The sequence below is a fragment of the Gobius niger genome (assembly GCF_951799975.1).
Source record: "Gobius niger genome assembly, chromosome: 14".
Lineage (NCBI taxonomy): Eukaryota > Metazoa > Chordata > Actinopteri > Gobiiformes > Gobiidae > Gobius > Gobius niger.
In genome coordinates this window covers 18,239,809-18,257,564 of record NC_136865.1, presented here as the reverse complement: position 1 = coordinate 18,257,564, position 17,756 = coordinate 18,239,809, and the positions used below count along the sequence as shown (strand labels likewise).

The 17,756-nt window shown below is 41.4% G+C and overlaps 1 protein-coding gene across 1 annotated transcript in view; it reads left to right on the top strand.

Moving 5' to 3' along the window:
• LOC306974403 (CUB and sushi domain-containing protein 3-like) overlaps nucleotides 1–17,064 on the top strand; it is a 383,839-nt gene extending 366,775 nt beyond the window's left edge. The window contains exons 64-72 of the mRNA XM_079571635.1: nucleotides 589–662; nucleotides 1,500–1,611; nucleotides 1,847–2,026; nucleotides 4,041–4,100; nucleotides 8,279–8,437; nucleotides 11,236–11,372; nucleotides 11,460–11,547; nucleotides 11,623–11,758; nucleotides 13,563–17,064. Coding sequence (XP_079427761.1) covers nucleotides 589–662; nucleotides 1,500–1,611; nucleotides 1,847–2,026; nucleotides 4,041–4,100; nucleotides 8,279–8,437; nucleotides 11,236–11,372; nucleotides 11,460–11,547; nucleotides 11,623–11,758; nucleotides 13,563–13,722 — 1,106 coding nt within the window. The 3' untranslated portion in view covers nucleotides 13,723–17,064. The remainder of the gene's footprint in view (nucleotides 1–588; nucleotides 663–1,499; nucleotides 1,612–1,846; nucleotides 2,027–4,040; nucleotides 4,101–8,278; nucleotides 8,438–11,235; nucleotides 11,373–11,459; nucleotides 11,548–11,622; nucleotides 11,759–13,562) is intronic.
• The last annotated feature ends 692 nt before the right edge of the window (nucleotides 17,065–17,756 follow it).

Sequence of the window (17,756 nt, the reverse complement as noted above, 5' to 3'; positions counted from 1 at the left end):
TTTTTTTTCTTTCTTTTTTTTGGGCTCGTTTTGGGAATTGCCGGCGTCCTATGTGAAAGTGATTTATTAGTATGTAATTGCGCCAGTGTGTGCAACACCTCACCCCCGTGACGCGTGTATGAGAATGCGACTGACGCACAATGAGTTTTGAGCCATCGCACTCTAAATAAGTCAGGCGAAGGATCTGCGGATTGCAAAGAGGACGGATAGACGGAGCGAGGGATACAGTAAAAGATGTGAAAGGAAAAGAGGGAAGTATAAAAAAAAAAAGGGCAGAGGAAGAGGTAGAGAGCTGTATTGAATGGAGCCCTGCGTCAGGATGTGCTCTACATGCTGATGACACACGCACACACTTTCCCACAAAACACTCCAGGATGAAAAAAAGAAAAAAAAAGAAAAGAAAAAAAGAAACGCTTCTCCGGCTTCGTTTTGCGGCGACATGCTACTGCCCCCTGCTGGTGAGCGTATGCATGTGAGAGCTGCTGTTACCATGACAACACACAGGGAGCGATGGGGAGGCTGTGGGTTGTTGTAAAGGCTTAATTGTTAAACTTTTTGTGTGTGTGTGTGTTTGTTCGTTTATGCCAGAGCCGACCAAGACGAGCTGCGATAACCCTGGAACGCCCCGCTACGGGTCGCTAAATCGAACGTTCGGATTCAAGGTAAAAAAATAAATTAAAAAAAAGTGCTCAAAGTTGGTGTCCAATACAGTTCATCCCATCGGTCTTTCATATGAGATGTATGGCAGGTTTTTGTTGAAACTAGCCATGCAACACAAGTGACATACATGAGTGGAATGGTGTCAGGGTTAACTTGAGGTGAGCGAAGTTTGCGTAAGGGGAGCTGCAAAAACACTTGAAATCTCCACTTCACTGAAAAGGTGTTGAAATACAGTATTTTCAGACTAAAGAAATGTCACCAGGTGGCTCATTACGTTCCTGGTTTTTGACACTTTTAGGGAAAAAATTTATCAGCCTGCCAGCAGCGGTGTAGTGTCTGTCAGGAGTTTGCTGCATATATTACATAACCGATGTGCGGAAGCCAGGGCTGAGATGAACCTTTGGCTTATTGGTTTTAGTGTTTAAAGATAATGTGCAGGGAATACAGCAGGACTCCGTTTTAAGGGGGCATCAGATTTAGCCTTTCTGAATGTGTTATTGTACTGATAAGAAATAACACAGATGCACTTGGAAAAGATAATCAGTATATTAAATTGGAAAAGACCAGAATATATCAATATCTAAAATATCAGGGGATTCAGTCTATCTACTTGCATGAATGGGTGACACAGGACTACCATACTCAGCTGTATGATAAAAAAAAAACAATCGACACCTTTAAACTGACTTGACGTGGAATGTGCCAGACTCCAGTCCCTCTTTTCAAGCTCACAAACCTTATTGCGGTTATTAAAAGCTAGTGCTAATGATCTCCCCCATAGCTGTTTTCTTCCCCTTGCGCACACCCTTATCACTGTGTGGGGTTTGTTATGCCCACAGGTGGGGAGTGTGGTGTCGTTCCAATGTCAACCGGGTCACCTGATACAGGGCTCCTCTTCCCGAACCTGCCAGCCTGATCTCACGTGGAGTGGGACACAACCGGAATGCATACGTATGTAAACAATCGACATTAGCCCATTATTGACCCTGCATGTGAGTTACATATAGGGATCAGTTCATCATTTTACAGTGTGTCTTATTCATTTCAACCCAAAACGTACCTAAATATGCATGCATTTAAAAATTTAGATCAATGTAAAAAAAATATAGTCAACTTGCTTTATGATACTGTGTTTATGATTACTTCCTTTTTGTCTTACGTATCTGCCGACATTGTCCTCCTTTAGCCCATGCCTGTAAGCAGCCCGAGAGCCCGCTGCACGTGGATGTAGTGGGGATGGATCTGCCTGGCTTTGGCTACACCCTGGTTTACAGCTGTCAGCACGGCTACTTCCTGGCTGGTGGTTCAGAGCATCGAGTGTGCAAAAGCGATGGCACGTGGACCGGAAAGATGCCAATATGTCGAGGTAAAGCGGTTAAATCTCTCATCTACATCACCCGGATTTAATTCTGATCTTATCACGGCCCACTTCCAGAAGGTAGAAGTCTCGTGCTCAAGGACACTCTATCAGCAGACACACTCAAAGACATACTGGCCATCTGGAGAGGCCTGTCTCTTCCCGGTGCGATACTTGGCTGAGCCCAGGTAGAGCAAAAAAATGAGACAAAGGGATTATAATTTATACTTTTTAGTAGTGAAATTTAGCCACATCCACACAAGCTACTAGCTCTGGGACAACATACCGGATCTCCTTCATTTTCCAGTAACAGTAAGACGACACTTCGGAATATTTTGTGTTAATGCTCTTTTCTATCTTAAGACTTCAATAAATAGCATTTGGTTCGTGAGCTTTGGACACATGACGGTTTTCTTTTTCTATTAAGGTAAACATATGACTTTTTATAAGGATTGGGCCAAGATCTCGTGAGATCTATTACAGTCTGCTTAAAGAAGAACTAAGTTACTTGTTTACCTTTATAAATCCTTTTCGTAGTCCCTCTGGGGTTAATACAAGTGTTAATTTGGTGATTGGGGAGTCTTTTATCTCTCCCTGGTGTCTCTGACCAGAAAACCACGCTTACAGCTTTCCCTGCTCCGACCCGGAGGCCCCAATACACAGTATTGGAATCACAAAGAAGAAGCTAACAGGCTAACGGGCAAAGCTAGCTTCAGGCTAGTGCCACTTCAACAGTATTTATAGCCAAGTCTCCATTGTGTAATTGGATGTACAATATCTCTCTCTCCCTTTGTTTTTTCTGTCAGCGTAGTATTTACTCTTACGGACAATTAATGAGTAAAAAAATGCAACACACTATGACACCTGCAGTGGCGCTTATGGCCTCTAGGGGCATGAGTTACTTAGTTCTGCTTTAAAGGACTTTTGAGTTCATATTTACCCACCAATGTTTACATAATATATTGGTTTGCACTTTTAAACTGATTTTCATTACAGTTATATCTGTTTATTTCAAATTGTGTTAAAATCTTGTCTCGTGGAATAAACTTATTGTATCGCAATACGTATCGGATTGTGACAAAAGTGTATCGTCCCAGCCCTACAAGCTACTTTGTACATTCTTTCCCTCTAATGATTCGTGTTATGAGTACTGTTACCAAACGTCCCTTGAAAACAAGCCTGCCAATCTGATATCGGGGAAATGGCTGTCACTGATTGTCCTTAAGATTGGCCGGCTTGACTTTTGGAACAGTTGAGGGAATTATTTCTGAACTTCAAAGGAGGCAGATTTGTGCTGGAGCCATTTTTGACATTTCTGTGGAGTAGGAGCAGGTGCACGAGAGCTTTATGATTAAGAGCGTCTTCTGTACACGAGCCAGCTCAATCAGTCCCCACCAATGACACTGAAAGATCTCCAAAAGTATCACACTAACACAAAGCGAGTTTCACACATATCTTTGCCAGTCACATTCAGCCAACAGTGTGGGAGGCAAAAAGATTTGAGTTAGATAAATAGCACGCAAGGCACTAAACATTTCCAGGATGTGTTTAGCAATGCACCCTTGAGTGTAAATGCAAATAAGCTCAAACTTTGCAAGTATTTTTTTTTATAATCGTTTTTTCAGTTTACAAAGTTTGATGGAGAGTAAACCACCTGAGTCGAAAGGAAAAAGTGCACCGGCCTGATATTTTCCTCAAGGCTGTTGCCCCTGTGCCCTGTTAGTAGCCTTTAAAATCCGAGCACTCCCCGATCCAATTTGAGATTCTAGGACAAATGGTCTCTTTCTTGCTTGCTTTTACTTATTGGCAACAATGGCTGCATCTTAGAGCAATGACAGATGCTGCTCTGAAAGCGTAAATAGTCTGAAGTCGGCATTTCAAAGTAGTTTATAAAGCCCCTCATTCGTCTGGGAATATATTTGCTTCACTTTGCTGAAAACATGACTAACTGGTTAAAATTGCCCTTTCCCTTAAATACTCATAAAAATCATTCTAATCTATTAATGGCTTGCGTGTTTTGCAGCGGGAGAGAAGAAGAAGCCAGTGAAACCGGCTACAGGGACTCCCAGCCCCAAACTAAACGGTCAGTACTGTTGCAGTCGATTTTATCAGAACCCAAAAAAAAAAAGTGCAAACATTGCTCTGTGTTTTGGGGACTTTGTCTACTTTGAGCTTGTTTATTTCTGTCTCTTGTACATAAATAAATTCTCTGTCTTGTTCCAGTCCACTCACTCGCTGTTGAATCAGACTGCAGTAAACCGCAGTTCCATTTTGTTGCACTAAACTACATTCCCAATCTGATTTAAATAATTCATTTGTATTTGTCCACAGTGTTGCAATTGGAATACACTGGGAGCTGCTGTGTTTTTGGCTCAGCCCTGTATAGATCTTTTTGACTTTAGCTCAAGATGGCGCCAGTGTGTTTGGCCAGCTTGTCAGGGCTCCTGAGATTCGTATTTTTTGCATTACTGCTGTTTGATTTTGGCCGTGATATTTCTGCTATACTAGTGTATGATCGCCAAGCATTACTTGATATCAGATCATCGCAGGAATCTGTTCTAAAATCTGACTTTAGAGGCCAAACAGCGGATCTGCCTCCTCACCTTCAGTCTGTACCGCCTGACTTGTGGCGCACCCCTGCTACTGCGCGCAGAAAGCGCACTAGGAAACGAGGGAAGCGCAGCGGTGTTCTGGTGAAAATAAAGGCTTATTGGAGATCGCATGGATACTCTACACCTCGGAAACTGCCCGGGCTGAGGTGGCTTCAACCCGTTCTCTCTTCGCGCGTGGAATTGGGCCAGCGCTATCTGCCGCTGGAGACGCCACTGTTCAGACGCCAAACCGAGAGCCGCGGTGTGAACATGGACTGTCTCAAGCCTCTGGGTCGGGGCTTGTCACTGGACCACGATGTCCTCACTCTTCACTTGGGCCTTATCAACGCTAGATCGATAGCTAACAAGACTTTTGTGCTTGGTGACTTGATCTCATCTCGTAATCTGGATGTTATGTTCATCACGGAAACTTGGCTGCAGACTGGTGAGTCCACGCCGTTCTCCGAGCTTCTTCCTCCCGGTTGTTCTTTTCTTAGCACACCGCGAACCTCTGGAAGAGGTGGAGGTTTAGCGTCAGTGTTTAAAACGCATTTACAATGCAGAGAAGTTACTTCTGAGTCATTTACCTCGTTTGAAGTACAGACTTTGATCATGAACACGGACCCCCCTGTCTATTACGCGCTGGTGTATCGTCCACCTAGATACAATAAAGACTTTATCCAGGAGTTCTCTGACTTCGTAGCGGGGCTAATGTTAAGTCATGACCGTTTTATAATCAGCGGAGACTTTAATATCCATGTTTGTTGTGATTCTGCTCCGCTGACTAAAGACTTCCTGAATCTAATCGACTCTTTTGGTCTGGTACAATCCGTGTCTGGCGCAACGCACGAGAAAGGACATATACTTGATCTTGTACTCTCTTTTGGACTGACTTTGAATCTTACTGAAATCTGTGATGCACATATTTCTGATCATTTTGCTGTGCTCTTTAGTGTTTCACTCCCTAACGGCCAGGTGAAACCGTGCGCTCCTGAGCGTAAAGTGCGCACCATTAATTCACAAACAGCCGCACTTTTTTCTGTAGCTTTTAATGATGCTGCGCGTCATATGAGTGATTTTTCCTCTGATATGAGCCCTGATCATCTTTCATCTACTTTTAATTCTAAATGTACAATTATACTTGATGCAGTGGCTCCTTACAGGACTAAGCGTGCCAAACCAGTAACTGAACCGTGGCTTAATGAAAACACTCGACAACTTAGACAGATGTGCAGACAAGCAGAAAGGAAATGGAAAAAAGATCGTCTTCAAGTTTCGTCTGAATTTTTAAGAGACAGACTAGTTGCTTATCAAAAGGCAGTAAAAACTGCAAAAGCTAATTTTCTGTCTAATCTTGTGTCCTGTAATGCTAAAAATCCCCAGTTTCTTTTTAAGACACTAAACAGGCTTATCAACCCATGTGACTCCTCTGGTCTTGTGCCTTCACCTCAACTTTGTGAGGATTTTATGGAGTTTTTCAATGAAAAAATTAATTCCATTAGGGCCGGTCTTGCTTCATCTGGCCTAAACAATCATGTCCCACAAACATGTCATACTTTTGACACCTTTGAGCCTGTGTCTTTATCCATTTTAACAAAGATTGTTCACAAAGTGCGCTCATCATTTTGTCCCATGGATAAAATTCCTCCTGCTCTCCTCAAGGAGGTTTTTGAATCCATTGGTCCGTGCATAGTTGATATGATCAATTCTTCCTTAAAATCTGGTTGTGTCCCAGTTGATTTTAAGCATGCTGTGGTGCAGCCTCTTTTAAAAAAGCCTAATCTGGACCCCACTACTTTGGCTAACTTCAGGCCTATATCTAAGCTGCCCTTCCTATCCAAAGTTCTTGAGAAGGCTGTTTATGAGCAGCTACAATCATACATTGATCAAAACACCATTGCAGAAAAGTTCCAATCTGGTTTTAAACCCTGTCATAGCACAGAGACTGCCCTTTTAAGAGTTTTTAATGATTTGTTTTTAATTGCTGACAGTGGAGTCCACTCTGTCCTTGTGCTCTTGGACTTAACTGCTGCATTTGATACAGTGGATCATGGCATTCTTTTATCACGCCTTGAGCTGTCTGTGGGACTCAAAGGCACTGTTCTGAAATGGTTTGATTCATATTTAAAAGATAGAAGTTTTTCAGTTAATGTTGGCTCATGCTTCTCTTCTGTGTCACCTATTCATTGTGGAGTGCCTCAAGGGTCCATTTTAGGCCCTTTGTTATTTTCTCTGTATCTTCTACCCCTTGGTCTGATTTTAGAGAAACACAAAGTTAGTTATCATTTTTATGCTGATGATTTGCAGATATATATGCCACTAAAGTCTAGTTCTGAGGGATCATTGAATCCTTTGTTGGATTGCATTCAAGAAGTTAAGACATGGATGGAGGCCAACTTTTTAAGTCTAAACAAAGATAAGACAGAAATTGTAATATTTGGAAATTCTTCTAATGTTCTCGACACTTGTGACAGCGCCATTGGCCCTCTAGCTTCCTTCTGTCACCCTTTTGCAAGGAATCTTGGTGTGTTTGTAGACAATGAATTTAAATTTGAGAAACATATAAATCATGTTGTCAAATCAAGCTTTTTCCATCTTAAAACTCTAAGCAAGGTAAAAAACTATCTACCTGCCTGTGACTTTGAGAAAGCCATTCATGCTTTTATAACGTCGCGACTTGACTATTGTAATTCTGTGTACACTGGTCTTGGTCAGCGTTCAATTCGTCGCCTTCAGGGGGTACAAAATGCAGCCGCTCGTCTCCTTACGGGGACCAGAAAGAGACAGCACATCACCCCTGTGTTAGCTGCTCTACACTGGCTCCCTGTGTATTATAGGATAAGGTTTAAGCTTTTACTTGTTGTCTTTAAATGTCTCCATGGTGCTGCTCCTCTGTATTTGTCTGAGCTTCTGGTACGTCACGCCCCTGCTCGGGCTCTGAGATCTGCTGATCAGCTGCTTTTAGAGGTCCCTCGCTCCAAATATGTGACTAAAGGGGACAGGGCTTTCTCTGTTGCAGCTCCAAAACTGTGGAATGACCTTCCTCTCCACATCAGAGCTGCACAGACACTGGACCAGTTTAAATCTTTGCTTAAGACACACTTTTATGCAAAAGCTTTTAACACTGTCTAGCACATATCTGGCCAAATCTAAGCTGTTAGTGCTTTGCTGTTTTGTATATTGTGTTTTGTTTTTTATTATTATATTTATATGTTGTTGTTTTTCTCTCTGTACTGTAGACCTTTTGTGAAGCACTTTGGTCAACAGCAGTTGTTTTAAATGTGCTATATAAATAAATTTGATTTGATTTGATTTGATTTGATTTAGGCAAGATTATTTATAGACTTTGTAAACTTCTTTGACTTGCAGGTTTCGAAAAGTACTTTCATTTCTGTCTCAAAACCACATTAGTGTAATAAACCTGCTCATACCCAACAAATCAATTGGTTAGTTTATTATTATTCATATTCCAAAGCCTGGCAAAGACTAGTTAAAAATAGTTCCTGTACAAGCGCTTAATCACAGATATAACTTGAATGACGCGAGGTTCGGTCTCCGGGAAACTGCATTTTTGAAACATCGGCCGCGGATATCGTTGACGGCGCCCATCATTTCTCTGATAACAAACACTGAACACAACCTCCTGTCCTCTTCTTCACCTCTGCTGCAGTTCCCGACGATGTTTTCGCTCCTAACTACATCTGGAAGGGCTCCTATAATTACCGTGGGAGGAAGCAGCCCATGACTCTGAGCATCACCAGCTTCAACTCCAGCACCGGCCGAGTCAACGTTACCCTTAGCAACGGCAATATGGAGCTCCTGCTGTCAGGCATGTGATAATTGCAACCCACCTGTGCACCGCGGAGGCAATTGTAGAACATGTTGTATACACTGTGTTTGTGCAGAGGGACACACATGTTTGCTTTAAGGACAAATTCCATCAACGTGATATTATTTTCTGCCCACAGTAAAAAAAGAAATTTTTAAAAAAGGATTACGGTTGGCACTTTGGCAGTCCAAAGTCCCGGGATACTGCGTTCTCCTTGGCTAAGTAAAAATGAAACAAAGGCACAAATTGAGAGAAGATGCAAGCTCTCGATGAAACTATTTGAATTGAATTTTAATCAAAAAGCCCCCAACCATACACATTCAACTTATTAAGAATGAGTCTGGTTCTTTGTACATTTGCCCAAAGGTCCATGAAGCCGTGGCCTTTCAATGAAACTTTTTATTAGACTTTATTTGTTTCGACTTTGGGGGGAGGCCTCTAAATATTATGTATTTAGAGATTACATTGCCAGCAGCCTTTTATTTTTATTATTCTATCTTACCCCCCTTCACCAGGATGATAAACTTACAGTAAATAGCCCAATAGATAAGGCAAGACAATATAATAAGCTTTTCGTGGGTGTTTGTGCTTTTTAAAAGGTCAGGACTATAAGGCAACCTTGTACCATCCCACTCACATCAAGAACACATTTTTAAGTTTTACAATATTTCTTTAAAGGTGTTTGAAAATACTGTGTCTTAGTTGAACCAAATAAATTCCAAGAGCCAGAAAATATTGGAAATTCAGTACAACTTTGGACACCGTGGGCCCAATCTTGTGTTTCTCTATGGTGTAACTTTAAGATGAACAGTGACTTCTTGCAGAGCCAGACCTGGAGCATTAAAGGGACTATACGGAGTTTAAAGATGTTTGAATTATGTATTTTCCTCCTCCTACATGTTCCAGCAATGTCCTAAGGTGTAGAATGAGCCCAGACCTGTTCACCACAAGCCTCTAAAATCCTGCACTGTCACTCAAAAAGTTGTTACTTCGGTCCGAGTTGCCATCATGCACGAGCTTAATATAGAAGGTGCAGTTACAAGTATGACCTGAGGTGGCAGTAGTGGATATAAAATGGCCAACTTGCAACTAGCCCTTTAAGTCAGACTCCCATGGCCAATAGCGATGTTTTGTAGAACAACCTTTTTCCTCCAACCAGACTCAGTGGCCGGAAGGGCAGGGCAGAGTGGTGGTGGGGAAGTGGGGGTGAACACGTCCTTTGTTTGGGTCGCGTTAAAGCAATCACGACTGAGTGTTAGAGTGGCACCACAGCAGGACACCGGACATGGACAGTGTTTAACTCAAGCACTTAGTAGTTTGACCTATAGAGCTTATAAAAGCCTGTAATGCTAAAGTAAGAACACGAGTAAGAGTAACGCTCAGTGCTGCTTAGAATAAACCACACCTCAGTCTACCTCCTGTTTTTTAATAAGCGACTCCCTCTCGCCAGTGGTGCAGTCAAACAGTGCAACAGCAAGATGAATGTCTAACGTCGCTTTTGGAGCAGCGCTGTCCTTGTGCCAGGCGGAAGAACTGGTCCTTTATCTTTGCAATAAATGACCGAAGACCCAGTGCCTTGACAGAGATTTTCTCCATCCTCCTTTGTTTTGTTATGGATGGGTTTCATCTTTACCAGTTATGGGCGTCAGTCTGAAGGCTTTGGCAATGGTCCTGATAGTGACCACGGATAGGATTTTCTGAACAAAGTCGTGGATGAAAACATGGTACACCTCTGAGTACTTTTAATTATGTGTGCTTATCTCCACTTTCCCGCAGCCGGTGTTATTTCATTCTTCCATGTTTACACAAACAGGCGTGATTCCACACACAGGCCTCCCAGGGCCGAGCGCGAGCGGCAGCAGGGGGTTAAGACCCTATTAAAACACAAATCCTGCTCAAGACAGAATGGGTTCTGGAGTAGGGAGCAGAGAGTACAACCGCCATATCACAAACCATGCAGCTACTACCCCGACTGTTAACACGTGTCTTGTGGCTTAAAAGAGCAGCTTTAGATCAATAACTGCTAAAGCCACACTCTCGCTGGCACCGAAAGGGCAGCCGCATAAAAACCCAGCTTTTTTTTTTTCACTTGTGATTAAGATGCCAGTTTGCTCTAGTAAAACACGGTGCTTTTGGAGCAACATGCCGGCTGATATACTCCTCTGATTTCCTTCTGAAGGCAAGAGGGGAAATGTGTTATCTATGTTTACGAGAGAAGTGGTATTTTTCTCCATTGCTCTTTCTGGCTCGTGGACTAAAAATTGAAGCAAGCGCACACCCAGAAATTCACCAGAGATGGCTTTTACAGCAGTAATGCAGTGATTCGCAACTGCTGGGCCACAGGGGAGGTTACGCCAGTGTGAGTGTAGGCAAGAAATTGTGTACAGGTCATGTGGCATAAAGGTTGTATGAAATTATTTTGAACAGTAAGAAAGAAATATTTGGTATATCTAATACAGGTCTACAAAAGGACTATACCAACCCTAAACAAGGACGAGGCCAGAGCTAAAATGGGACTAAATTACGGATGAAATCATTTTAAACAAGGACTAACCTAAAGTAGGATGAAAATGTGAATACATTTATCTCCGAAGACTATACAAGCTGATGGAGTCTGAGTGCCACCTGAAGCTGCCCACGTTTTCACAGTTCTAGTAAGACTGATTTACAAAAATAACACAATGCAGGGGCAACACGAGGCCACATATACAAACCAGCATTTAAGCTAACCCACCGTATTTGCTGGAATGGTGAATTCACTCTGGAATTTGACCAAAACCATGTTTTCTTTATTTTAGGAGTTTACAAAGCTTCCGAGGCCAGGCTGCTTCTCCTGATGTACCAGGTGAACTACGCAAACCAGGGAACACAGGCCAAAAACTCTGCCATATCCCCTGCCAAAATCATTGAGGACTCCTGGACCATGGACGGATTTGTAAGTGCCTTTTTGTTAGAACCTTTTTGGGTTGGCACCAACACCCCTTTTGTTTAGTCTTTTATAACATTTGAATAATCTTTGCAGGTGTCTGCTGAGCCAGATGGTTCTAGTTATGTGTTCCAAGGCTTCATTCAGGGAAAAGACTACGGACAGTTTGGACTCCAAAGACTAGGTATGGTGTAAAACAAGGCTTTCTGTTTTGTTTTGTTTTGTTTTTCATTTTCAATTTTACTTTTGTCTTTGACAGGTCTAAACATGTCTGAGAGTCAGAATTCGCCACCGCCTCAACTCGGTACCAACAGTAGTTCCGTGGCCATTGCTATCCTGGTGCCTTTTTTCGCTCTCATCTTCACCGGCTTCGGGTTCTATCTCTACAAACAAAGGTAGGAAGCACAACATAAAGCACACAATCATGGATCTCAGTCCTTTGATGGATGATTTTGAATTCTTTTTACCATTTAAAACACAGAATTGTAGCCTGGTCAACGTATTTTTCCACTATAGCTTTTGGCAACAGTCATCAAACATTGCAAATGATCAAGATGTTCAAAATCTTTACTGTATGTCCTGTTGAGTTTTTACTTTAGATAATGATTATTTTCCTAAATGCTGAATCATGAAAGGTTTATGCTTTTTTAGGAGGTTAGATCAATAAGCCTCTTTTGATATGAGGAGAAACATGGAGAAAATATAAAAAATGCATAAGTGTAATTTAATAAACAAGTAATACTTTTATATAGGGACTGTGTTGTTTATTACTACAGCAATGGTGCACATTTTTATCACTGGATACCCAAAGATACAGCCTAATATGAAGGCTTTAGTCTATACTTCATGTGAGTGGTCACAAATTATGTTCAATTGATGGTCGTCTGGTATCACCTTCTAAAATTGAATATTTTAGGAAGTTTTCTTTCTTTCTTTTCTCCATTTGTTTGTTTGGTAAGAAAGATTCAGGCCAAGCTTTATAGTAAAACAGTTCCACTTAAGAGGTAGTAAATTGGATTTTCTTCTTTTTTGTGCGTGACTACTCTGCTGTAAGTATCTGAAAAGGCCTGCTCTAAAGGAATAAGTTTTGGATGAGCAGATCTGAATCACACTAGGCTTCCTAAAAAGCCTAATCCTTCTTATTCCTTGTTGATTTTGTCTGTACGCCATAACCCTTCTATCACCTCACATGCTGTTAGTAATGAGTGGCAAATCCAAATAACTGACATTAGGTACATGTATTGCATTGTAATTGTATTTAAAGCAGTACTAAGTAACTTGTTTACCTTAATAAATCCTTTTTCGTCGTTCCTTCGTGGGTAATACAAGTGTTAATGGGATGATTGGGGGGTCTTTCATCTCCTCCTGGTGTCTCTGGCCAGAAAACCACAATTGCAGCTTTCCCTCTGACGACCTGGAGACCCAATACAGACTAATGTGGTCATACCGCCTTTGCTATGCCCGATCCCGTCAGACCTTGGAAGCTAAGCAGGGACAGGCCTGGTCGGTACTTGGATGGGGGACCGTTTGGAACACCAGGAAGTCTGGCGAATGTAGTGAGTGAGTGAGTGAGTGAGTGAGTGAGTGAGTGAGTGAGTGAGTGAGTGAGTTACTTGCTTCCGTCAGTCTACCCCAGGGCAGCTGTGGTTACAGTAGTCTCTTACCACCACCAAGTATGGAGTGAATGATTAATACAATGTAAAGCGTCTTTGAGTGTCCAGAAAAGCGCTATATATAACTGATGCATTATTATTTTTAATTGAAGCTAACAGGCTAACGGGCAAAGCTAACTGCGGGCTAGCGCCACTTAAACAATATTTACAGCCAAGTTTGAAGTTTGAAAAAAGTTATCTCCATTGTGTAATTGGATGTACAAAATCGCTCCTCCCTTTGTCTTTTCTGTTACCATAGTATTTACTCTCAAGGACAATTAATGAGTAAAAAAACATAACAAGCTACAACACCTGCAGTGGCACTTATGACCTCTTGGGCCATGAGTTACTTAGTACTGCTTTAAGTGATAAGTATCAACTTTTAGGCCATGTAACTTTTTTTACTGCATTACACAGCAGTACATCCCATTTATTACTATTTTTATTTGTTAGCCACGTTGGAGTACTTTACTTATTTTAATATTTTGAGTCTCCATCTACCTCTACCTGCATGCTAATGTTTGTTTTTCCGTATCATGTCTTGCAGAACAACACCAAAAACCCAGTACACAGGCTGCTCGGTGCACGAAAACAACAACGGCCAAGCTGCCTTCGAGAACCCCATGTACAACACCAACGCCAAGGCAGTGGAGGGGAAAGCTGTGCGCTTCGATCCCAATCTGAATACTGTCTGCACCATGGTCTGAGGATTGATTATTCTCACTCGAATTAAATGACTCCAGTATCTAATGGGACCACAGTGGTACGGCGTTGTGGAGGTGGGAGCAGTGTGCTTCAATTTAGGGCTGGCCACAAAGCGAAAATGGATTGGAAATAGTTTTCAGACCAAATACACTAAAGTAAAAGGAACACTATCCATCAGGAAAAAGTGTTTGCAATCTTCCACGAAAAGAGCATTTGACAAGAAGAAAAAGTCACACGTGAGGATAAGGGAAAACAGAAAATCACTCCATTTCATAGATCCAAGTGCAGCTCATGATGACACACAGCCATTATTACACTTGACCCCCTCCTCGGAAGCAGACGACATAGAGGACATCATGTCACGTAGACGTAGTTCCACATTACAGAGAACCAACGCGACGCTGTTGTCTTTCCTCATGAACAAGCAACTGTGTGACTCAGATTGGAGCGTGACATGAACAAGATGTCATCAAAGACACTGTGAAGTACAAATACTGCTTGACCCAGCTCTGCCTGGGACCGACAGTGAATAATCACTAACTAGTGCTGAACAAGAAAAAAAATGAATTTCTCCATGACTACCACTGGCTGATAAAAATGGTCTTTTTCTATTTAAATCAAATTTAAGACGCCCGTTGAGAGCAGCAGAAGTTTAAAAAAAAAAGACGAACTACAAAGCAGAGTGAAAATGAAGCCCTAAAGACGGGAGCGTAATCCAAACTAAACTGGAATTAAAGTGAAGCTTAACTAAAGCAGGCAAAGAGAGGAGCTTGCACTAACGAAACAACACAGAAACTACTCCTTTTTGTCAGAGAACAGAGAAGACAAACATGAAGAGATCTTCAGATGTAATGCCCCCACTGAGGGTGTGTTCAACCAACATCACCTAAAGGTTGGGCTTTCTCTCCACATGAAGAGGATGAGATGTTCCTGACCCTGTGAGAAAGACACAGAGGACTCTGGTCCATAACCAAAACAGAGAAAGCTCTGGCACTAAAGCACATTCTGCACGAACTCAACCTGCCTGAAGGTCAAAGGTCACAGACAGGAGGCTCCGTTTTGAGGGCAGACAGGAAACACCGAGACAAAGACAGGTGAAAAAGCAGGGTCTCCAGAGTCTCCTCTGGTGTCTAGCACAGATGGACAGTTTTACACTGACTGACAGACTGACAGACGTATGGAGGTTTTGTCCTATACTGTGGATGTAGGTCCACTGTGATACTGCACTCTATGAGTGCTTCTCTTCTTTCTGGGTTATTGCTGCAGAATCTTCTGATCTGTAAATCTATTGCATATATATTCGGGAGCATTCACCCATCTATATTTTTGTGCTATATATTTACCAGAAGGGAGGGGCGTATGGGAGAGCAGGATTATCAGAGAGTTTTTAGAAAAATCAATAACTTTGAGTAAAAGATGCCACAGCTGTGTGTAACCGAGAAGTCATGGCTCTAATGTTTGAGTTTTTGTGAACTTTCTCCCATTGTTACTATTGTTCCACTGAGGCAATCAGGAGTGTCAGTGGTGCTGTTGTTGTCATTCTTGTTAACGTTTAAGGTTTACCAGCAACAATCAGCAGGTTAAAGTTTATTCTAACCTTTGTACACAAAGCAGAGCACTTCATACAACTTTAAACTTAATTACAGTGTTGTCCTTTTCTTTGAGCTGTGTCCATGTTCTTATGTCAGCGTCTTATTGATCAGCCAAAAAATGCACTTTAACCTGAAGGTAATGTAATGCTGCCCAAATTGTACAGTTCCAAATTCGAAAATGAATTTACATTTTTTTTCCTCTGAAATATCTAGAAAATGGTAGCGCTATAAACATGTACACTATAAAAAGATGATCTATGATAACTGCTGGTGAACTGCCCAATATAAAGTGTGGATGATGTTCAGTTGTTTGTGTTTCTACAATTTCATCTTTGTTTTCCGATATGGTGTATGTGCCGAAAGGAATATATTTTAAGGATCAGAGATCATTTACAAATTTAAAGGGAATGGTTCAAGTTGGGTCTTGTTGTTTACCCCCAAATGACCACATTGTTTTATAAGGTTATTCAATTTAAAATATGTCATGATCCAAGTAAAACATGTGGAAGAATAGCCTTATCAACTCCGCTCAAGTTCCCTTTTCTTGCAGTGATTTATCACATCGGATCTGCTTTGTTCTATCTTCACCGTTGACGGCGTTCATTCAGTCTGTGAAAGTGTCACGTGCCGTTGGTAAACCTAATGAGAGATGTCAGATATCAGTGTCAACTCAGATCCATTGTTTTTTCAAATAAAGCTCATGTGCCAATAAAATCACTTGTCCATACTGATCCATACTAATGCATTTTCACCTTGATACAGCTCTCAATTTTCAAGTTTAAGACAACCAATGTAAACCAAAATGAATATAAAAACGTGTACAATCTGTAAAGCCCCCATTGTATATTTCCAGGAATGCAAATTTTACATGACACTAGTACATCTAGACTTTTTTTAGTCTCCCCATTTGTAGTCAGCATTTTGACCCATGGTTCAACTAGTGCCTCAGGAGCTGTGGGTGACTGCAGTGCAGCACCCGGGGACCCAACTCCAGGTCTTCAGCCAGGATCTTGGTCAGAGAGTGTCTAGCTGGAGGACTACTGCGCATGTTTTATGTTGATGGGGGAAACTGGAGTTCACCAGAGTCCAAGTCAAATTCAAAATGCATTAGTATGGACTTTTAGGTGTCTGCGCCGTATCATTTCTTGATTTGATTTTGTAACATAATACCACTTTGTGTGAACAGTTGGTGCCAGAAAGAGTGAAAGTATAGGTACTTTTTTAGATCCAACAGTCCAAATCCATGGTCATTTTTTAACACATTCGTGCAGTTGGCTGTTTCCTTGTTTGTTTCCCTGTAAGAGAATAACGTCGTGTTTGCTATGGTGATTTTTATTGATTCTGAGTTGACTGCTGCTGCTGTTTTTAGTCATTTCTTGTCTTTTTCGTGGGTATGGATTTGACACAGTGCCTACCAAAAACCATGGGACCCTCCCTGTCACACTTCACAGGCACATTCACACTGGGAAAACGCCTGCTTCAGCTTTTTCTTCATCATCAGAAAACATTTTTTCTAAGCTTCAGTCTATTTTGCCACAAGCTTATCCTACTGACTGACTGCAATAAGACCCATGTGATTTGAAAGACTTGACCGTTTCTGCCTGGGGACATTGGAAATATTCACCATTTGAAGAAAAAAAATATAAAATATAGAATAAAAAGTGTTTTGTACAGAAATATATTTTTATGATGAAATATTTGTAAAATGTATGAATCTATTATGTAAATTTTCAATGCAATGTAAGATTAAAAAAGGCTAATTGCTTTTTGTACAACTGTGTCATTTTCTTTCCTTATTTTCTAAAGCTCAAATGGGATCTTGCATCGTAGGGAACAGGGAAAACAGCTTCAAGCAAAAGTGCATTTCATGCTGCAGAGTGGTTTTCTTATCATGCATCCGGTCCTGTAAGACACAGCCAAGTACATTTAGGCTCACTATTAAAGTCAGATGCCTTACGAGTGGCTGCATGTTTGCCTTTAGAGTAACACAGAGTATGTTTAGACTTAATGGCCACTTTCCATAGGCTAGTCCCTGTATTGCTCCATAGGATAGTCCTGCTGTCACTAATAATACTACAACTGTACTGTACTGCAAGTATGCAATTTCTCCATCTGTGAGATCAATAAAGTATCATCTTATCTTATCTTATCTTATCTTATCTCTTATTGAGAAAAATAATAAACTGTCGGTTCAAATTACTGTAATCTACCAACAGTCAATCTCACATCGTTTGCCAAATATCCTCTCAATGCATCACCTTGTTTAACTCATGGAGAACAGTCTCTTTGGTGGAGAAAGACAGTAGTGGAATAAGCCTTTACATTGGCTAAATAGAATAGACACAAAACGTTCTGGCAGTGGCGCTTGACTATCTTCTTGAGAGATGTTGAACTGCACTTACTGGAAGGACGTTCAGTACAAAGCACATGAGGCTGTATCCATC